The sequence below is a fragment of the Gopherus evgoodei genome, chromosome 20 (assembly GCF_007399415.2).
Source record: "Gopherus evgoodei ecotype Sinaloan lineage chromosome 20, rGopEvg1_v1.p, whole genome shotgun sequence".
In the NCBI taxonomy this organism is placed as follows: Eukaryota; Metazoa; Chordata; order Testudines; family Testudinidae; genus Gopherus; species Gopherus evgoodei.
The window spans coordinates 3,941,812-3,964,662 of record NC_044341.1 but is presented as its reverse complement, the minus strand read 5'-3'; the positions used below and the strand labels follow the sequence as shown (position 1 = coordinate 3,964,662).

Here is a 22,851-nt window from a genome sequence, read left to right as displayed (position 1 = left end):
CACATAATGGCTATTGGCAGAGCATCAACTTCTTCAGCTGCTCCATATTACGTGGCAGGACAAAATCAGAAATATGGATATTCAAACCTAAACACAGCAACCACCTTCCATCCAGCACTGGTTTAGTTGTGGCAGCTTTCTTGGCATAGAATATTAGACTGGAAATTCACAAGTGTGTTCACCAAGGACTGCTGCTACAGTCTGCAATCACATGGGCGCAAAAAGGTTTGATGGCACAAGATGACTACCAGTGATAAACTGAATATCCAACCAAACCACCTTAAGGACCTAGACAGACCAATCCAGGTGAAGCTTCATCTGCAATGAAGCCATACATCCCTTTGTGATTTGTCATCATGAGAGCATAAACTTAGCTGCTAGCTAGACTCTTTCCTTGGAGAAAATGATGGCCTTCTTTGCTAGACTTAAATCCCTATTCATACGGAAACAAAGGATTGAACAGCTGTAGAATTCGTGCTTGCTACACAACTAACCTTACCTTTGTAGTAGATGCTGACTCTGGCTAATGAGTAACTGCAATTTTGAGATCTACTGCTGGAGAAGCAGTTGGTCTGATTAAGAACCTGATCTCTGTAAGGAAGCACACTTTGGAACAAGATGCTTTGTCTAGTAAGAACTTTCAGAATCAGGCTTCTAGTTTTGTAAGCATGATAGGCAAGCTCCCATCCCAGCTCATGCAGCTGCCTATTTCTATGCTTCATTAGGGTCTTGGGTTTGTCTTGTTCAGCACAGTAGATGCAGCACAGTACCGAAAGACACTAACCATGCAAATGCTTAGTCAAGCTCAAAAGACAAGTGTCTTCAGTGTTCCCCACACACTGATGTTTGGATGTTTAGGGGAGGTTCACAGATTCTATCTTTACGCTCCATCCCCATCTCATTTTTAGCAGTGATATCCAAAGTACATAAAATATGTTCAACTAAATGAGTAAGAAACTTAAGAAAACGAATGTTATTTGTACAGCAATTGAGTATTTTATTGAAAGAAAAAAACATTGCCACTTAAGTCCCTGGCTCCTCTCCACTGGGTTCTGGACTTCAAACACTGCTTCTTCCTGTGAATGCAAAAACACAAAGTTAGCCCCAAAAATCTACAGATGTTACCAGTAATCATCATACATAGGTCACTTTAAAAAAAGAAACATTGAATGAACACAAATCATGCATCTGGAACAAACATTCTTTAGCAATATAAGCGCTTTCAGGTTACATCTGGGATTAAGTGAATAGCATAGAAAAAGGGACATAGAAGCAGTTCTGAATTGGACTACATAGTATTAGGATCAACTCTTAGGAATCTTTACGTCACTGGTTTCAAATTCTAAGTGTTCATTCTGTTCAAACTGCCTAAAAGGATAGATCAGATGTATACAACCATCAAGAGTGCAAAAGAAAATATTTAGCAAGTTTCCCCCAGGTCTGTGGTTTTAAATACTGCCATCATATTTTGTAAGTGTTTTAGACTGAAGTCTGGTCAAATGGTGGGAAAAAAAATCTAGTTTAATTCCAGCTCTACAGATTCCTTCTTATAGTCCCTGCATACTACCTCCGGTCTGCTTGCTTCCCCACATATAAAACAGGTATAATATTGATTCACCTACCTTACGGGGTGCTGTGAAGTTCAACTGTAAAATGTTTTGAAGATGAAAAGCAAAACCAATATTTTTGTATCAAGTTTAATTTATGTAATTGTTTTAATCAAGTATTACGCTATCTGCCCTAAACCTCTCTCCTCCTAATGCACCATGCTTTTCTTATGGTGCTTGAAATTAACATGTTAGCTTCCTTGTTTTGTGTCTGAGCATCTGTAGAGTTCAGTGAGCAGGGTTTATTGATGCTGCAGAGCCGGAAAGCCTCAAACAATGCTTATCTTGGTTCTACAAAAGAAAGATTAAAAAGTTTTATATAAAATCCATTAAAGAATGACTTCTGATCTTAAGAATCTATAATTAAGATCAGGTCAAATTTCAGGTGGAAACTGCTAAGTACACTTGGGGTAATTTCTTCTTACAAATTCAGTATCCAAAGATTAATCTAATACTCACCCATTCATTTCGCAGTCTGACTACTCCACATCACCGGACATCAAGTCACATTCTGGATTGTGCTCAGGCTCTACTGCTGTACGAGGAAAAACTACGTAAGTTGATGTCTTCCATAAAATGATTTTATACCCCCAAATCTAAGTCACTTATTTGGTGACTCTCAGTTTGGCCATTCCTTTTATGAGGTGCAGCATCTCAGCAAAGTAGAGGCCATGGAATTAAGAGGAATTTGGAGTTTAAAGTACAACATGACCAACCAAAAACGACAGTGTGCACAATTGTAACTACTTATCTGGAGGTGTAAAAAGCATGTTAACTGTATGGCAGGGATTCCCAAAAAACTTATTCAGAGGGTAAAACATAACAAGATTGTTTGAGAACTACCTCCATTCTCCACTATTCGCTGTTATAATGGGCTGCCTGTGGCAACTATCGCCACTGCTGACACAAAAATGAAAGTTTAGCTTTTTAACTCAATTTAGCTACTAGAAACAAGAACCACCACCAGCACTACTCCACATTCCTTTAGACCAGTGTCTAAACTTTTTTTTTTTTTTTTTAAAGATTAACAGATATGCTTACTTCACATGGATGAGCACGTTGATTTCACTCAGCTTGCATCATCTTCACCTAAAGGATAACAATTGAAGTTACTATAAAAATACACAGATTAGAAAGTTTCTGAAAACAAAGTTCTAACGCATTACAAAATTCTACCCTTTAAATTAAAAGTAAAAGTTTACAAGATAAATGGACTGATTAGTTATGAGGGAATTTACAAATTATTCCAAAATACTAGGTGGTAGTAGTATAAGGGGCAAAAGTAGGCTAGTCTAAACACTTGTAAGAAAGTAAAAGAATATGCAGATGATTGAGTGAAGAACTGCACCTACTCTGAACACCAAGCCATAACTGCTAGCTTCACCAGTCTGAGTACAATGAAGTTTGATTGCAGTCAGAGGTATACTATCCCTTATGTGGAGATATGTAACTGTGAAACTATACTGGTTATTTAACCAATTTGGCTTATCTGTAGTAATATATGCTCCATATGGATGAAGCAAAGTGTCCCTGAAATTAGCTGTGCCCAGCCCAAGAATCCCACAAGTGCATTGCAATCCAAAGGAAGACACTAGAGTTTGTCATGCATTTAATTACCTTTGTTCTACATCACAGCTTCTCCCTCTCTGCATATTAAGCCTTTCACTATAGCTATGTTGAGGGCAAACTGCAAGGGGCTGAAGATCATCTACTCCTCAGCAACTAGGGACAAGTCTGTACAAAGTTCTGTGCACACTATTATTGGAGGCAAAGCACACTGCCTTCACAATGCTACTTAGCCAGCCAAGTGGATGAGACACCCAAATTTAATATCAAACCCACTTCTTGGTAGTGTTGAGACTGAATTATAAGTCGACAAAAAATGTAGTATGCACACTGTTTTCTATGCTGTAGCACCAAACACCATGCATAAGGGATACTATATCTTTGTGCATCTCTTTAACACTCCAGATTATGCACTTGTAGCCACCCCCTTTTTCCCCAGTTAGTTCTTCAGTACTGGTGTTCAAAAGCAACATTTATAGATGGGGTATTCACAGCCCACTGTGGGATTGCACAATCAAGTCCTAACTTGTCAATCATTATCTAGCAGCAATGACAGACAGGGGAGAAGGCCAATCCTCCCATTTTTTTCTTTTCCAGTAGGCAGCCATTTAAAAAACCCCACTAGCTGATATGGAGAGAAATCAGAAGCTGATCAGTTGATTCCCACCTTGCTAGTAGTGGAAGAAGCCAACAGTCCAAACCAGCATACTATTTATGCAATTTCTCTAACATGCTTAGCCTCATTTAACATGTTACAACACACAGGCCTTCCTGATCATGTCACTGCAGCTGGCAATGATTAACAGACATGCAACCCCAATACCGCTCAAGTCCTAAAACTACTCACAGGCCTCAGTATTTACTGTTTAATGTTTTGCTATTGGGGAAACTGCAAGCAAGACTTGGTACGCTTTATGTTACAGTAAAAGCCCCCATATGCTACACTGTGCTGTGCTCTCCCCTGACAACACCAGTATCTGATCTAACAGGTACGCATATGTATTCTGGCACCACACTTCCGAGCTTCAGATAAACTTTTGGGAAAAGTATAATTCATAGAGAAAAAGATAAAACCAAGATGAAACACAATGCAAGCACTTCAGTGTACTGTTATTTCTCATACCCACTTATTACAAGTTGTTTGCTTAAAACAGACATGCCTACTTGTTTCAGAGACCTACTGCACCAAGTTCCGTTACTGCAGACAACTCAAAGCTAGTCTGAACCCCATTGCTTTGCTCCAAAGTGTCAAGAGCCTATTACCATTCCAAGTATGCAGAAGAAGGTAGATGTGTCCATATAAGCCCTCCATGATATTCCTGAAGGCAAGTCACGTGTCTAGTAAATACTCAGCACACTGGCAAAACTGAACAGACCTGACTGTTTAGAGATACCAAATAATCCAATTCTTGCTATTTCACAGCAAACATACTGCCATTAATTTCATTACTGATTTTTATTCATAGAAAAGCTCTAAAGTCAATGGCAACAGCCAAACTGGCTTAGAGACGAATGGTGTCACAGGTTGAATAGCTGAAGTTCAGCTACACATTCAATGTAACTAAAGAGCTGTTACTGTCTGAGTTATGAAGTGCAGAAATTACTTTGATTTTTCTAAAGAACAGGAATACAAACAGCAGAGGGCAAGCCTATCTAGTTTATAAACCGCTCATCAATGAGTAAGATTCCTTCTTGGAAGATACAATACAGAAGTATAATGTCCAAATTTGACAAAAATGTACACCAGAAACAAGTATGCAAAGTAAAACTTTGCATCTCAAGTAGAAAAACCCTTGCAATACCGCTGAAAAAGGTTTCTTATGCATTGCCAGGAACCAGATCAGGGGATGAAATAAGGAAATGTATGACATTCAGACTCTGGCATTACAGCTAACTAGCACAACAAAGCAGATAGGAGCTGAAGGTCAACACATTAGGAAGTTTGGAAACATTTAGGTATGTAACCTTTTGAAACACCATACCTGGTATTTCTAGCAGTGAAGAATTTAGAATTAGCACACACTTGAAAGATATTTTGATGAAAAATTAAGCTACTTTGATCAGTACATTCACTACCAAGATGAGTATTTAAAGACAGGAATCTATAGATTCCCAGCATATTCAGTTGCCTTTAATTGAACATATATCATGATCACTGCCACCTAAAAATTAAAACAAACATATCTTAAGTTGATAAACCCTGAAAGCTAATGGAGATATTTGAACCCAATTTATGACCTAAGTAGTACTTACACCCAAGTCTTAAAGCTCACTACAGTGAGCTTTACATCTTTATCACCTAGTTCATTGAAGGCTAGAGCAAAGATTAATATATTTTCTAAATAGCCAAGATTCTACAAGGGGATGCACTGCAGATGGGATATTTTGCAACTACAGAAAGTTAATACAAGTGACAGGTTTTCTAGGTGCAAACTGCACCTAGTTGACTAGTTAAAAGATTCTAAAATCACATTCCCTCTTCCCCACAGAGCTCACCTAAGAATATCTTCATTACAACGTACTTAAGAAAATCCACACAAGCCAAGTCATATGTACAAAGGAATCGGGTCTGTGATACTTATCTAAGAATCGCAATAAGTTGCTTATTGCTGCTGAAAAAGATACAGCTTAAAACCGAAAGCCACGCAACTTTGATGCAAGCTAAACATACAAGTATGAAGAGTGCTGCACTGTAATTTCATAGTCGGAAGTGTGATGTCAGAATACCCACAGAACAAGGTTACACAGAAAGTCACCAAGTTATATTATATTGCTTGTTACCTACCTGTACGCAGTCGGCAATGAGAATCTCGGAGCAAGCAGGAATACTACATCCGGGTCCTAATGTCCATTGCCATTTGTGGTACTACGTTCCTCACAGTTATGAACTGCAGAAATGCTGGCTAAGTGCAGTTATGTAGCAGGCCACTACTTTTAAGAGTGTAAAATTGCAGTCTCAAAAACTCCAGCAAAAACTTGCTGCCACAGTAAGTGGTTGCCGCCAAGGAGAAGCCAAGAATTTTTCTACCATAAAAATACCACAGAATCTCACAAAAGCAGTTTCAGTTTCTCATAAGCTGTATTTCTATTAGGTGGTATGATGAATCTACATAGTACTGTAGATATGCTCTGTATTCATTTTTAAGGAAGTGTGAAAATATGCGAAAGTATACCCATTTCTATATGCTGCAGAGATTAAAAGTTTAAATGGGCTCAATTTAATTAAAGCAGACTAAATTGCAAAAGCCAGTATTTTCTCCAAATCCAATACAAAAAAGTTCTACATGGTCTCGACCATCTGGAAATGGGCCTGCCAGACCAAGGACTTTTCTTAATGGATTTGAAAACCCTTTACTTCAGTTATGTAAATCACCTAACTTTGTGAATACTCCAAAACCACAGAACCATGGGGAAAAACTAAAGGAACATGACAACTTCCTTAACACCTCCCACCAACTTAATAACTGGGTATAAAATTTTAAAATTCTGACATTTGTCTGTCAGCTTTTAAGATTGTAACTTTAAAAGGTTCTGAAATCAAATTGGCCAGAAGCTACTGTATGCAACTCAAAGCAGGACTTGATTCTGTTTTAAAAAGTCTGTTTATGCAGCTATAACACAGGGTACACTGTTTAATAAAACTATTTCAGAAGTTGTAGAAACTGCTGAATCATTCAGTATATGTTTGCTAAACACAGTTTAGCAAACAGTCTATTTTTAAGACCCAGCAACAGCTTACATACAAATTAGGGGTTCTAAAAAGAAAGCCTCTGGAAGGTAATGATTAGGACATCAGCATCCTTCACTCTTCAGAGTTACAGTACTACAAAAGAAAGTATTTTAGGATATGTGCCAGCATCTCTTTAATAAAGAATGACATGTAATCTGAAAAATAAACTGAAAAAATTAATTTAATGTTTACTGTCAGAGTTTCCCATCTCAGACACTTTCACCCTCTGTGGGTGTCCACAAACACCCTTTTGAAAGCATTTGCATTGAGTCCCTACTATAATATTCATACAAGTTGTAATTCGACTGCTGATTTTAAACTAAGAATCCTATACAAAAGATCCCAGAAACTTGATCTTCAGTTTAAGAACTGCTGATCCAAGATTTCCTACATTTCAATTAATAGAGGTAAAGTGTCATCTACCCTCTTAAAAAGTTCTGGGAAAATAGGAACAGATTTGCCAAACTGGCTGAGTCTCTATTTAGACACTTAACATTTAGTCACACACCTGGTTATCAACATTTCACAGCTTGCCAGTATTACATTTGAAGTTTAACAGTCAGCATTTAAACAGTGCTCACTTCTGAGGACGGACTGTTTGTATTCCAAGGTAATGAAAACTAAACACAAACTTTTATCCATACAGAATTTAGGATTAGCCAATGCTTAGCACAAACAGTGGAAAAACCTTCTAACAATTAAAACTATTCACAGAATGCTCAACATTTTGGGAGTCAGGTAAAAATACAACCAAACCAAATAAGTTTGCCAACTTTGCACAAGCAGGTTGATGTATCCTGTGTCTTAATACCAAGGCATTTTACACTGGGAAGCCATGCTCCCAGCATGTCAGCTACAATCACAGTAATGAAGTAACTACATTAATATCAGAGTCCAGAATACCTTGCATTCTTAAGGGTTTTAATTAAGTGGACAGCAAACTGTAAATTCATGAAACCATCTCCTCTGTCAGAATCTTAAGAGGAAGTTTTATTTGTACTATATAGCATTAGCTACTGAACTCCAGGTTTAGTCCTACTCTTGCCTGCCAAACATCAGCATTAAGGTATCTGACAATATCAGAACAGGGGTTCTCAACCAGAAGGTGCGGTGAGCTGAGCCAAACTTAAGTGGCACTGTGACTTGGCACATGGACAGCAGAAGCTCCAAGTAAAAAGAAATGCTAAGACTGGACATGACTCAAAAAAAGCTGAGAACCCTGCTACAGTGCAAGAGGCTATTTATTTATCTGAATTTAACATGATGCATTTTAGGATTTAAGTACTACAAGGTCTATGAAAGAAGATTTCAGTTTTTAAAGACCCCTGAAAATTAATCCTAGTTGATTTCTGAACTGTAAGAGTTAGTCCACCCAGTTAGCATAAGGACATAAGCAAGTTACAGAGTACAAATTAAAAAAAAAGTCTCCTTGTTTTACTCAAGTAATACTCCCTGGTCTTCTTGCCAAGCAATTTCAGTTAGGTATTAAATACTGAACCCAGCCAATCCTGCATCTCAGGTAGATAGCTTACGTATAAAACAAACATTTGTCACGTTTACAGCCCTTTATTTGAGAAGCCAGTTAATCCAAGCCATTCTGTGGCTTTATTTTAAAAAGTGACCTTTTCAACTTCTTTAGAAGATTTCAAGCAGTGGATGCCAAAGAGATAAGTGTCTGCCACCATCCCACCCTCCATTGTTAAAATCTAAAACTCATTACATGACAGCATCATTTGCTGTTTAGTTTCTATTACTGCATCTTACAACACTTGCAAAATTTCCATTTATTTCCTTATTGCAGTATAAGGAATGCTCTGAAAATCTGTACCCATTGGAAGATCAAGTATCGGTCTACAACTATTTGACCCAAACGTAAAGCTTGTGGCATAATGGGAGGAAGCCTCACCCTTAAGCTACTTTTCCGCATCCTGGTCTAAATCAGACCTCTAAATCCAAGACTCATTTGTTTTATGTTGAAAGATATGGCATTTAGCCTCATTTAGAATCACGAATGGCGAGTTTATGATCAGAATAGTTACTACATTTAGTATTCTATTTATTTGAAGCACAGTAAAAAAAATTGGTACACTGCCATCAAGCTAGGGATGTTATACATAAAAAAAACAGCTAAATTTTTTTTTGAAACACTGCATTACATAATTAAATTTTACTCGTCCAAACAGACCACTTACAAATATTAGGTCACTAGTTTCTAACATCCATAAAAATGTAGCTTTCTTACTAAAATGCAAGAATTTAAAAGTTGGTGTCTAAACAAGGCAGACAAAAACAAACTGGAATGAAACTACTGGTCACATCTAAAATCGGGGCTTTTTGTTTGGGCCTTCATATTCTTCTCTCCCTCTACCATATCCTGCTGGTGTTCCAGGCCCCATTCCTCTAGGACCCTGGCCACCCACAGGCCCCGCACCTCCCTGCCCAAAGCGTTCAGCACGCTATTGGAACAGTATTAACAGTTCATTATTATGTAGTTGATGTCCATGTGTGTTAAGAATATATTTTTAGAAGGTTCCGTAGTCAAGGTTCGTCGATACAATCACCATTGAGCCGATCCACAGGTACCGGGAACATAGAAAGGAAAAAAGGGTAATTTAAAAATTAGTTTATTGTAATACATGCCTTGAGGTATGTTCCCAACTTGATGCATTCTCATATATCTGTTACAAGAACAGATACTCCCTGCAGTGCTAGAAATGTAAGCATTAGTGCAGATGTGAATTTACACCCTTTCCAAAATGAGCTCTGGCAATTTTCAACCAAGTTTACACACATAGCTTGCAAACTCTCACCTTTAGTTCAGTACAAGTTTTGTTTATGTCAATAAGTTATTTCCAAATAAGCCTAGCCAAAAAAGGCAGATTCAGTTCACTGAAGTATGAGTTGACATTAATAAAATGTCATTGTAAGGAGGATGCCTACTCACCAGTTAATGGCATGTGCTGCATTAGAGACCATGTGCTTTTCAAGATGGGTTTAAGACTACATCTGCTGACTAAACTGCAGAAGCCTTAAGTAGTAAAACAAACAACTGTAATACAATGCTACTGGATTACAAGAACGAAAAATGTGAAAGACTAATAAGCAGTGATTTACCTAACCAACACAATTGCTTGATGAAAAGACCTTCATTTATTCTCACATTTTCAGGTCTACTGCTATATAACCAAATGTAAAAATGGGTTCACAGAACTACATTTTAATCATAGCGTTTCAGGTTTCCCCTTTGTGCATTTCACTAGGTGCACCCATTAAAGCCCCCCTCCCTTCCCAGCTTCACCACAAGCTTTTGGAAAGTCCACTAAGACTTTACGATTATTGAAAGACTTCATGGACTGTCTCCCATCAGAGTTGTAAGCGCTGAATTAGACTGCAATAAAGCAGAGACTTCAAATATCTTTACTAATGCATGTAGCTGCACATATTTCTACCAAGCTACCAGATAAGTAGGTGTGGCTGGCAGCAGATCTCTAAAAGTTACATCAATACTGTGAAGTCAAAGATAGCTTTCAACTTCCATTTCAAACAAAAGTTTCACTACCCCCTAAAAGAATAATAATTTCAGTTTACTAAACTAAGTCTGTAAATATAGACCATGGGTTAAATTCAGACTTTTCTCGAGTTACTGGCATAGAATTATTTGAAAGTTAGCTTCAGTCTTTCTGAGGAAGGATTTTCAGAAAATAAGGAGTTTCTAGCTTCTCCATAATTCATGTCTTCTTTATAAAGTTTATACACCAGCTAAAATCTAATTGCAACTCTTAAGTTTAATAACAGGGACAGCAGTGGCATAAACAGAGCCATGTCCTAGGGAACTTTAGGCAGTTAAATCACCTTAAGAGCAACATGTTTTGATGGTATCAAGTTGTTTAAATATTATACAAGTTCAACATGCACCCGTACCAAGACTTTTAGAATGAAGAAAAAAATGTACACAATGTTCACCACAGACTACCTAACTGTTCACTAGATGCTTATGAATTGCTTAAAAATGTTATCAGTAGATTATAGATGCATTAATGCCGGCAGCATCATCTACTGGATCAATGCTTTGCAAAGTTAGATACCATAGATATGGTTTCCATAAAAAGAAGATACCTGGCAAGCTACTGTGGTAGCACACCATATAAAGCCAGAGGCCTGAGTACAGTCTAACCTTAAACCCACCCAGAAAAAGATTCTCTGCATTTTGTGCCAGAGGGTGTGTACCCTCAACAGGGAGGGTGGAAGCACACTATCATCAACCACTTGACCCAGAAGAGACTTCCATCCTATTAAAGCATTGCTGTCAGTATTGCTCCAGTGGGATAGCACCAAGCAGACTCCAACCCCATGCACACATTTAGTGTGCACCAAAAATAGTATTGTTTGGAAACATACCTCTAAATGAGAGTTTTGCAGTAGATTAAGAACCTGAATCTACAGTCATGCCCAACAAGTGGGAAACAAGAAGTTAGAACAGGCTATCATTATTCCTTTGTCAGATAGGAGTCACAAAATGACTAAGGTCAAGGAGTACTGGGAATATTTAAACATGCCTAAAGCTAACAACTGCATTTCTGCTCTTTTGATATTATGGCCAACATTAGCACACAGCATATGGTATACTGTTTGCCATCTGATTATTCACAAGTTGAGTGATAAGTAAACTGTTGCATAAACATACATGTGAGCACAAATTTGCATTTTGCACTGTATCAATGCGAGGGTGCACTGATTTTGTAATTAGGCTTGGAAGGACCAGATTTTAACTGGCCTCAGTAATTACGCTTTGGAGATCAAGAGTAGAACCACAGTAACACTTGCAGACACTTGATACAATTATGAAACAGTTTTTAGATAGAATTGACAAGGTGCAAGCTCTCCTGTGTCAATTTGTTGTAAATTAATTTCTGAGATACTTATCAAGATGTGATTAAGGCTTAAACTTGTTTCATGTTAGAGCAAAAGCTGTTGGAAATCAATCCAGTATTTTGAAACATCAAAATTCATGAAAAATCCTTCCAAGCCTAAATATAATGCAGGTACTCAAAACCCAGCCACTAACAGGGTTAACAGCAAATATGCTTAATAGCACATTTGAATGTGTTTACAGACAACTTCTGTCTAAATGACCATACTCATAAGATCTGAGCTATTATTGTACATACTGCCAGACTAGTCCTTAATATTGCTATTACATACACTGACTGAAAAAAAGCAGTCAGTACCCAAGATTTAAACCATCTACCATTCAAAAATCGGTAGAGTTCAGAATTTCCTGCCTTAATTTCCCCCATACTAAAGTAAAGCCACCACAGGATACATTACCATGTCACTTCCCATCATAGAACCACTCATGGCTGGTTGGCCAACACCAGGACTGGCTTCATAACCTATGCCGCTGCCACTGCCACCGCCACCCATAGGTGGGAATTTCTGAGCTGCTGCACCATAGGGATCTAAGAAAGAAAAATATAATCATGTTCTGACAAGTTATATGTTAACCATGTAAAGATATTTAACAATCCTTTACCTCCCATGTTCATTGTGCTGGCACCACCCATTCTCATGTCTCTCTCTCTCTGCAAAGGCAAAAATAGATCAGAATGAGTAATCAATTCTGTCCCCCCTTTGAAGGCCTGCATTTCATGAAGCAGGTGTGCCATTTAACAATATCCATTCACCTACCAGAACTATATGAGCATTAGTTATTTTGAACTACTTTTTGAAACTAAGAAAATCCCAGCAGCACCTCAAATCATTTTAATTATTCATAAAAACACGAGGTTTTATTTTGTTTATACTTACCGGATCCATGTAACCCATTCTACTGTAATTCTCTTCCCTTTGTCTTCTCATCTGTTCTTCCATCTCACGCTGGCGAATCATCATTTCTTCTTCCCGTCTACGACGTTCTTCCTCCTGCCTGATAATTTGTGTGTTATTGTACCTCAAAAGCACAATATTTACACCTTTAATATGTAATTAATATGTAATAACCAACATGAGCAACAAGAAGAGTTAGCATCTTACAGCATGTGTTGGGTGATTGATTGGTGGATGAAAAGGTTAAGTGAATTCAACTTCAGAGAGCTACAAAAGATTAACCATGTGATGCTAACAGTAGTTGCTAAAGGAAACCACTGAGAAATATTACATGAATCAAATTTCAAGATGTTCAAGTAAAAACTGATACCTTTGTAAAAATGCTAAGCTAGCTTTAACATGCAAACCTCAACTTGAAATTGTATTCGCACATGTACAACTGTCATTTGCACAAAGAACATTGTTGCTGTAATTTAGTTTAGTGACAATCTTGTTTATCAAACCCAGACCTACCTTAGCTGAATTTCCTTGCGTTTCTGCATTTCTTGATTATGAAGTTCCTCCATACGCCTCAATTCTTCTTGACGCCTCATAAGATCTGAAAAAATAGTCTGTCAATATCCCCTTTGTGCATACTTTTTCCCAGTTTTTATTCTCACAAAGTGTTACCTCACTTCAACCACTTGCCCTAGTCCCATTTAAGCTCTACACAGCATACAACTGATACTGAAACATAACTGCTTTTCTCATCAATTACAGGTCATTGGCCAACTAATTTAAAAGGGAACGGTTTCAAACAGAATTTGAGTTATGCTCAGAAAAAAACGTGAAAAACACAAAACTTTGTGGGAAGCTTTTTCTCCTCACAGCTTCCTACTGAGCAACCAGAATTCCCAGTCTCGCAGAGCCACAATAACTATGTAAATCAAATACACAAAACCAGTTTTTAGGCTCCCTTATTTTTATGCAAAATAAAATTTACAGCAAGCAGGAAGCAAGATGTAATTTAAGTTGCAAGCTACTTTTTAAAAACAATTCTCAAGCTCCACCTGGCTGTTTACTATGAATCAGTTCATGAAAACCTAAAACACAAACATCCATATAATAGGACTATTTGTATAGATAGCACACACAACTAGAAAACAAATGGCAACAGAAGAATTAGTGCCAATCACCTTGACGCAAGAGGTTTGCCTGATGTTCATGATAGGCATCTTCCATTTCACTTTCAAGTTTGTCTTTGGCATCTTTCATGTTTTTCTCCACCTGATCTCTTTGCTGTTTTTCCATTTCATCTAAGGATTTCCACCTCTGGGAATATTCAAATTCAAAACTGCCATGCTGAGCAAAGCGGGGTGGAGTTTCTCTTTCCCTACAAATGGAATAGAAAATATTCGCTAATAATGAATTTAAAAGACAGGAGTTGTGTAACAGGTTCATTTGAATACTCAGTTCAAAATTAACTAGTTTCTTCTTAAGTCGCAATATTTTCAATAAATGTTTGAATTATGCTTAACAATAAGAGTTTTAAAGACTTAAAACACTGCTGCTGCTGCTGACACTATATATTCTGCTACAGGCCAGATGTTCAGAAGAATCTAGAGAATTCCATGGAGTCTTCACTGCAGTGAGCCAACTGCTCCCTCTGCGGACACTGCCTGCGCCTCTCGCAGCAGTGGAGTACGGAGTTGACAGGAGAGTGCTCGGGATTCGATTTATCACATCTAAACTAAACGCGATAAATGGATCCCCACTGGACTGATCGCTGCCTTCCGATCCGGCAGGTAGTATAGACATACCCCCAACAACAGCAGTACTAATTTCTTTCAAGGAATCAATGACCAAAGGAGGAACACATTGTCAGCTAGGTCCAAAACATGTTTTTTATATTAGAATTAGAAAAAATTATGCCTAACAGTTAAACCAAGGTCTCTGCCCATGAGGAAAAGTAACTTCGTAGCTGGACTGAGAAAGGGTGTTTACACCCACAGCTCACTGAAAAATCAAATGATATCCACGCCATCGCTGCAATTTTCTGAAAGACCATTTTTCTTTATACTTTTCTGAAAGTGTTTTGGCTTCAAACTATTATTATTAAAACATTTCACTAAAGTTGCATCAACCTGAATTTTTCTTTTTTAAATTAACAAAAAAATTCCGAAGTAGTTTAGAAGTCCCATTTTCAATGATGATTTGGGTACATCTGAACATTTTACCCAGCACCAAATACTATAACTGCCCCTCCAATGTTTGTGGTTTTGCAATTTTTTAATTTCCTTCTTCCCTGTTGCTGTGTGAAAACTGCCAAAGTGTTATGAAGTGCACAAAGCAAGCAAAGAAAAATATTTGTTGTTTTCCTTGTAAAAATAGTACAGTAAGTAATTTTAATACAGAAGGGTGATTTTTAAGTTGACATCCTTTTAGTGGATAGAAAGAAAAAACCTATGAGAGGCTGTCAAATTCAATGCTGGCTTCACAGCAAAAATTTTATTAAAACTAATGTTTAAAAAAGTTATATAATACACAGGTTAAGAAAAAAGTGCCTGTACATCTGGGTATAGTGCTTAGACTATCCATAAATACAAAGTTTGTTTTATCATAAAATACATATGCTAAACTATCATATATTGTAAATAACATGTACTGTAGTATATTTGAGAACAATATGCCTTATCTCTACATGGAGGAAAAAAAAAGAGTGCCCCTACTTTTGATACATTGGATTCTTCTGAGCAAGCTTTTCTGGAAGACCATCTTCATCATCCAGTTGTTCAAGTGGTTCCACAATAACTGGTCTAGGAGTACTAAACAAAAAATGATTTTTTTTTCAATATGAATGCTAATTTTAGCTTTTAGAAGAAAATCTGTTTATAACAATTATCACTTAAATGACAGTAAGAGACTAAATGTTTATCTCCAACTGCCATGTTTAAATAAAATACATTTCTATATAGTCAAACAGCTTACGTTGTCAACAAGAATACTCCTTCCGTGCACCGTTCAAACGCTTTCCTTGCAGCTGGCTTAGATGCAAATTCAACAATGCCTTTTCCTGTTGATCTGCCACGATCATCTACAATCACAACAGCTCTTTCAACCGGACCAAACTGTGAAAAAGCTTCCTCCAATAACTCATTGGACACATAGGGTGAAAGGTTACGCACAGAAAGAGCGGCAGCATGTGTGGCAAAACGAACTCGAAGCTGTCGGCCTCTCATAGGAATATCATCAAGTTCTGCCTTTGCAATTTCAGCCAGTGCTCTGGATTCCTGGAAAAATTTAATGAGACCCAGTTTCAACAAAACAACTGTGTTGCTATAATTTAGCTGAACAACAGATTTAAATGGCTACAGTATGAGAACCCACCAATTTAATGAATCCAAATCCCTTCCCCTTGTTGATAAAAACCTCTCCGGGCTCCCCATATTTAGCAAATAATCTTTTGAACTCTTCATCTGTAATATCAGCAGGCAAGTTCCCCACAAACAGACGGCAACGCTGGGTGTAAGTCTTCTCTCCAGGTCGCCTCAGAAGAGACAGATTTGCTTTAAAGCCCTACCAAAAAAACAGAGACCAGGTCAATGAGGCGATGCTTTTATACCAGTCACAAGCCTTCAATCAGAGCCGCTTAAATAGACGCCACCCTCTTCATCAGGGTGCATGCTCCGCCCGCCAATCACACGACCACGGGTACCTCAGCTCGCCCTGTTGCTGGGACTGGGGTTAGTGACCAACTTGGACCGACGCGGTCTGTCAGGAGGCCACCTCCCGGTTTAGGCAAGGGCGGGCCGTCTGGGTAGGGAAAAGCCCCGTTCAGTTGGGCCCACAGCCGCTCCCCTCCCTGCAGGGGGGTCTCCTCTCCCCTCCTCGCGGCCCCAGGCCGTACGGCCACCCCCGACAGGCCCCTCCGCACATCCCCGCCGCGCTTCAAGATGGCGTCGGGCGCGCGGGCAGTCCGAGCGCGGCCGCCGCCATCTTGTAGCTGCGGGGGAGGGGAAGGGACTCACCTCGTCCGTGGTCTTCTCGCCGCTGCCTCCGGCCGGGCCCTGCTGCACGTTGAGGCCCTGCCCTTGGTGCTGTTGGCCCTGACCGCGCCCGCGCTGCTCGCCGCCCGGGCCGCCGCGGTGTCCCTGCCCCCCCTTGGGGTGCGGGCCGCCGGGGCCCTGCTGGGGGCCGCCCGGGCCCTTGGGCCCCCCGCCCGGAGACTGGCCCTGACCTTTCTTGGGGCCGACGGCAGGGGTGGGGCTCGGCTTCGGCTGCGCCTGTCCCCCAGGGACGGGCGGGGTGGAAGGGGGAGCGGCAGCGGTGGCAGCCTGGGCCTGCGGCTGTTGCTGTCCCGCAGCCGGTGGAGGCCCCGCGGGGGGCCCGGAGCCGGCCTGGCTGCCGGAGGGGCCCGAGGTAGTGGCAGTGGCGGAAGCGGACGAAGCGGGCGGCGTGGCGGTCGAGACGGGCGGCTTCGGGGGTTCGGGCTTAGGGCCCCCGCCAGGCGGGCCGCCCCCCAAGGGGCCGCGGTTCTGGCCAAGACCCATGCCGGGCGGTGGAGACCGGAAATCATGGTTGGGGCCTCCCCGGCCTCCGCCACCGCCTCCGCGCCGGTGGAAACCGCCACCGCCTCGGCTACGGAACCGATCCCGGGACATGGTGCGGCTCTGCTCTCTTCTCCTCAGGCTCAGAGCCCTGCGCACAAAATGGCGGCTACGTCAAACGGCCTCGCCGGCGCCTTTGTCCGCCCCTTATATACCTTCTCCTCCCCCGGAAGCCACCCTCCATCTTCGAGTAACCAATAGAGAGCCGAGTTTGCAAAGACTGATAGCTCTAATAGCCAATAGGCCGCACCTCTTGTGCCACATCTTTTCTCCCGTTGGTAGGAAATCTATTCTTTGCTGATTGGTCCGTTTGACCTCCGACTACCCGACGGTATGATCCGTTATACTGTTGTGTGCTGATTGGACAATTTGACGGGCAGGCTGGTCGGTTATTAGCCAATGCGTATAACGATTGGATGGCAGCGGAGTCACTCTACTACTGGCTCTGCAGGGAAGACGACGAGTTTGTCAACTGCCACAATGTAACCAATGGCTCAGCTGTCCGCCATGCAGGCTGCGCCACGTGGTGCGCATGACCCTGGGCTGCCAGGCTCGCAGACCGTGTGGTCTGGAGGAGCAGGGCTGCTTTCTGGCTGTGTCAATGGCTAATTAACACACACACACAAAACAGAAAGGAGGCCCGTGATTGCTACAAGAGGAAGACTGTTCTTGTGGTTATAAAGCACTGGTCTGGCACTCAGAATAGTGGGATTCTCTTTATTCTGTGACAGAGTCACTGCTGCCTTCGAAAGCAACTTATCATTGGGATTCGTCCATTTCTTGGTCCCCACTTTAGACTGATTTTCAGAGAGGCTGAATATCCCCAGCTCCAGCTGAAGTCAGTGGTGTCTGTGTACCACAAAATCAGAAGCCACTATTGAATATGTTAAACTAGATCGGGGTAGGCAACCTACGCTTCGGCATGCAAGCTGATTTTCAGTGGCACTCACACTGCCCGGGTGCTGGCCACCGGTCGGGGGGGAGGGCTCTGCATTTTAATTTAAATGAAGTTTCTTAAACATTTTTAAAACCTTATTTACTTTACATACAACAATAGTTTAGTTATATATTTTAGACTTATAGAAAGAGATCTTCTAAAAACATTAAAATGTATTACTAGCACATGAAACCTTAAATTAGAGTGAATAAATGAAGACTTGGCACACCACCTCTGAAAGGTTGCCGACTCCTGAACTAGATCATAGGCCCTTCTGTAAAATATTATCTCAGTGGGGAATGTGTATGTATGAGGTGCTCAGAAACTAGTTACATGTCCATAGAAGAGATTATAAATAAACATAATAAATAAATGGTGAAATAATTGTAGGCACAATATAAAAAAGCATCAGAATTTAATAACATTTTAATTAGATATATGTAAGATTTTAGTGCTACTGAAGGTGGGTGGTTTGGAAGTCTTTCATTTATCCACGGAACAGTTGGTTGGGGAAAATGTAGGGGATTGCAATCATTAACATTTTTATTAAATTTAACCTGATCTACAGCTCAGGAAGGCATTACGAGTAAAGCTCGCTAAATAACAGATTATTGGTTTGCTGGCAATTTTGAGATACTGAAAAATCATTTCAGATTGGAAAATATCCAGCAAATCAAAAAGTTAAAAATTTGATTTTAGGTCAAAATAAAAGGAAATGGTGTCTGGCCACCCAAAATCAGAAGTCACTTTTGAACATGTTAGGCAACATCTTTTGTACCAAATAGATCCTTCTGTACCATACTTCAATATCTCAGTGGGGAAAACTGAAATGTTTCCTTTCAAAATGTCAAACAAAACATTTTGATATTTTGGGAGGGATGTTTTTGTTTTTTCCTAAATGAACTATTTGGCAAAATCAACACAAATTCACAAAACATTTTGGTGTCACTAAATCTGCATTTTTCACTCCAAAAAAAATCTTAGTGTGAGAAATTTCACCCAATTTTAATCACAAGTGAAAAATTTCAAGTTAGAAAAATAAAAGTCATTTAATGAACCCGTGCTATTATATAGAACTAGTCATTACATTTAAGCTGTGACCCTGAGCTTTTATCCATTTTATCCAAATGCTAGATTTTAGTACCATTTTATCCAACTGCTAGATTTTAGTACCAGCCCCAAGGTGGGTGTATGGTAAAAAACCATGGCAACTAGCTGGTGGAAAAAGCAGATTTGGGACCAAAATAGTAACAAGGGAGCCCACAGATCACTGTGACTCCATAATACTGCTGTCACAACATTCTGCAGATGAATATATACAGTAGGCCAAGGTGGATAGCACCATTAACTGCAATGAAGTCACACCACGAACTCACTTAGTTTATTATTATTAGAGGCATGTGGTATTCTGCAATTTCAGTTTTGAGTGTTTCAATCCATGCGGATTTGCAATTTCTCTCCCTCTCCCTTCCGTTTCACATTCAATATTAGGTTGGAAGGAGACCCAAAACTAAAAGCAAAACTCAATCAAAACCAAAAGTTTTGCTTGATTTCATACCGAAACCAAAATATTCATGTGGTTTTGGTGTGAAATTCTAAAGCAGACCCAGATTTGTTTGTTAACCTTTTGGATGATCCAAGGCAGAGCATGGAATATGTACATGAAACAAAGTTTCATGGATTCCACTATGACTTATGTTTTTTTTAAAGAGAGATTTCTTACAGCTCTAATTATTTTTCAAAACATTATATACATAACAGGCATGATACTTCAATCAACTTAATTCTAGCAGGATGGAACCCAAAACGATGTTTTAAAATGGATGCTCTCCTGAAATGTGAGTTCCAATTGCCAAGAGCAGTAAACATTTCCACCGCTAGGTGTCTCAGTGGTTGTATGACAGGAGAGAGCGTTTTTTAATCTGCCTGACCAAAATACCAATAATTGTCATTTTCTCCCTCACGCTGGACTATTTCCCTTCAGTAGGCACTGAAAACAGAGAATATTCAATATCTAGTCAATATTTCTGCCTTTGCTGTGTCCTAAGTGAAACTATTTTTAGTTTAGGGAGCTTCTATTTGACAACATTCTTTGGATTAGATACAAAGAAACAACTATGATCATTGGCTACAAGCCTCCAAGCCAAGAGGAGCGTGGAAACAAGGGGCAATTCTTGGGACGAACTCTCAATGTACTTTTAGTGTCAGGATGCTGTGATCATGTGGGATGTAAACAAGATATCTTGTGGCTAACAAAGACAGCTATGTAGGCAATATCAAGGATTTCCTTGAGTTGTATACAAAAACAATTTTATAACTCCATAAAGCAGGAATTCCAACTAGGGGAGACTTCAACCTAGCTCTATCAGGAGGAACTTCCTGGGAATACGAACATAATTGGGAAGGTTGGACCAATGACCACACACACAGTATTTGTATTGAGCATAGTAAAGAATGAATTCATAGAACGCCATAGGACAAGGCATTAGACTTCAAGAAAATTCACTTTAGGCAATTATTAAATCTGGAGAATAAGGTGCCAAGAGACAAATTATTAAAATCCACATGTCTGAAAAAATGCTAGCGAATCCTAAAAGCCTCTATAAATGAGGTACTATAACTACAGTTTCTCTGAAAAGAATACAAGGAATAAGAATCAGTCCATATGGCTTCACAAGGTGTTCTGAGGTCAATATCCATATGAACTGGAAATAGAAAAGGAGGAGGCAACCAAACAAGAATTCTCAGAATCAGTTAAGGTATTCAAGGAATATAGAAAAACAGCAAAATAAGCTAATGCTATCGAATGTGCTAAGAAGGCTTTTACAAATATAGAGGAATATGGCATATAGGGAGAAAGAAAGTACATTCATAAATAAATGAGGAAGGGGATTAAATTAGTGATTTGAAAATAGTGGAGATACTACACTACTTTTTAAAATGTCACCAACAAGAAATAAATGTGGCCAGATTATCCCACCTCAAAGGACTATCCACAGGAAGGGTGCAAAAGAGATTGAAAACTCTATGCTGTTTGCCTCATGGAGTTTTCAGGGAATTATCACTTATGTATGACCTTGCACTATTAAATTTCATCTCATTTCACTGCAGTTTCAAGGTCCTCCAGATCTTCTTTTACAATATTCTGCTCCTACTTTGTATTGGCAATGCCTCCCAACTTTGTGTCAACTCAAATTATATTAGCACACTCCCAGTTTTTGTGCCAAAGTCATGAATGAAAACATTACAATAAGATTGGTCTTAAAACTGATCCCTAAGGAGCTCCACAACAAGTAACTTCCCTCCAGCCTGACAGTTCACATTTTAGCACGACCCACTGTAGTCTCCCTTTAGCCAGTTCCTTTCAATTCTCATATTAATCCCCATCTTCTCCAATTTAACTACTAATTTCCCATGTGGAACTGTATCAAATGCCTTACTAAAATCCAGGTAAATTAGAGCTACTACATTTCTTTTATCTAAAAATTCAGTTATCTTCTCAAAGAAAAAGATCAGATAGGTCCAGCATGATTTACCTTTTGTAAAGCCAAGTTGTATTTTATCCCAATTACCATTTATCTCTGCACGGGAAGTGCAGAGAACAAGCCAAATTGAAGAAGTGCCCAACTATTTGTATGAAAAGACTTATCAGGAAATCTTTGCAGAGAATACTTCTTAGGAAGGTGCTCATGCATTTGGGGAAGAACAGAAATATTGTGTGTAAGTGCAATTGTCCAAATTTATCCCTCGTGTAACTCTACTAAATTCACTGGAGTTACAGTAGGAATTAATTTGACACATTATGTTTCTTCTATATGTTTGAGAGTTTTCTTCTGGTAATAATTAGTATAATCTTAGAGAGACTAAATAAAAAGGTTGAACACTTATATGAATAAGAACAGCATCTGCAGTGACAGAAGCATGGATGAGTATTATCAAGGTTCTCAGTCCTCATGCTTCAGCACATAAGCATGTTGACATCTAGGGCAGGAAGAAACCCCTGCTCTCTCCTATACATGACACCTTCCCCCACTTCCTCATATACATGACATAGGGCATAAGCCTTCAAAACCTTCCACATGTGCTTAAAGTTAAGCATGTTTGTAAGTCTTGGCAGAACTGGGGCCATAGTGCATAGCACGACTGACTTGTGACACAGATTAATTCCATTCCAGTCTCAAGAACTCTTGAGCCAATTACCACATTGCAGCCAATTACCATGACTGAGACCTAGAGCCATGATTTTCCATGGAGTTAATTCTGCTCTCAGTAAGACCTATATAAATCTAGGCTAACTTAATTGAAATCTATGGAGTAACTTTGGCTTTACGCAGATCTAACAGAGAGCAGGATATAACCAAATGTCTCATGACATTATAAGTGCATTGTGAGCATTTTTGATGGGTCTGAAATCAAAGACACATTGGCTAAGCAGCTGGGAATTTTTACAACATAGCCTCTCTTGACAGTGCCCTATTTTGTAATTATTTACAATAGGGAGTGTGCTGCTGAAACGCAAAAACAAACAAGAAGAAAACCGTGAGACATTTTCCAGACAAATATGCCAAAGACAAATATGTAATAATAACTAAATAATCA

General features: G+C 39.5%; 1 protein-coding gene across 9 annotated transcripts; it reads right to left on the bottom strand.

The window, feature by feature from the left end:
• Positions 1-971: 971 nt before the first annotated feature.
• Positions 972-17,453, bottom strand: SFPQ (splicing factor proline and glutamine rich). 9 transcript variants are annotated; one of them, XM_030539417.1, is made up of 13 exons: positions 16,737-17,453; positions 16,096-16,284; positions 15,697-15,998; positions 15,438-15,533; positions 13,905-14,101; positions 13,243-13,327; positions 12,712-12,829; positions 12,437-12,485; positions 12,232-12,362; positions 2,649-9,359; positions 2,067-2,142; positions 1,623-1,898; positions 972-1,076 (listed from the first exon to the last, which is right to left on the bottom strand). In XM_030539417.1, the coding sequence occupies exons 1-10, from the start codon at positions 17,367-17,369 to the stop codon at positions 9,222-9,224; spliced, it is 1,938 nt and encodes a 645-aa protein (XP_030395277.1). In that variant the 5' UTR covers positions 17,370-17,453; the 3' UTR covers positions 972-1,076; positions 1,623-1,898; positions 2,067-2,142; positions 2,649-9,221. The 9 variants fall into 9 exon arrangements, with proteins under 9 accessions (XP_030395277.1, XP_030395276.1, XP_030395279.1 ...); XM_030539416.1 differs by having other exon boundaries at positions 972-1,898; positions 2,649-2,696; positions 5,959-9,359; XM_030539419.1 differs by having other exon boundaries at positions 972-1,898; positions 2,067-2,139; positions 2,649-2,696; positions 5,959-9,359.
• Between the last annotated feature and the right edge of the window lie 5,398 nt (positions 17,454-22,851).

What these genes read in the sequence shown, in the direction of transcription:
- SFPQ (XM_030539414.1), bottom strand. Translation starts at nt 17,369, where the DNA reads ATGTCCCGGGATCGGTTCCGTAGCCGAGGCGGTGGCGGTTTCCACCGG. An exon ending in AAGAATCCAATGTATCAAAA is followed by an intron (nt 14,102 to 15,437) that starts GTAGGGGCACTC and finishes TTCCATTTGTAG; the next exon opens with GGAAAGAGAAACTCCACCCC. An exon ending in GAATGGGTTACATGGATCCG is followed by an intron (nt 12,486 to 12,711) that starts GTAAGTATAAAC and finishes TTGCCTTTGCAG; the next exon opens with AGAGAGAGAGACATGAGAAT.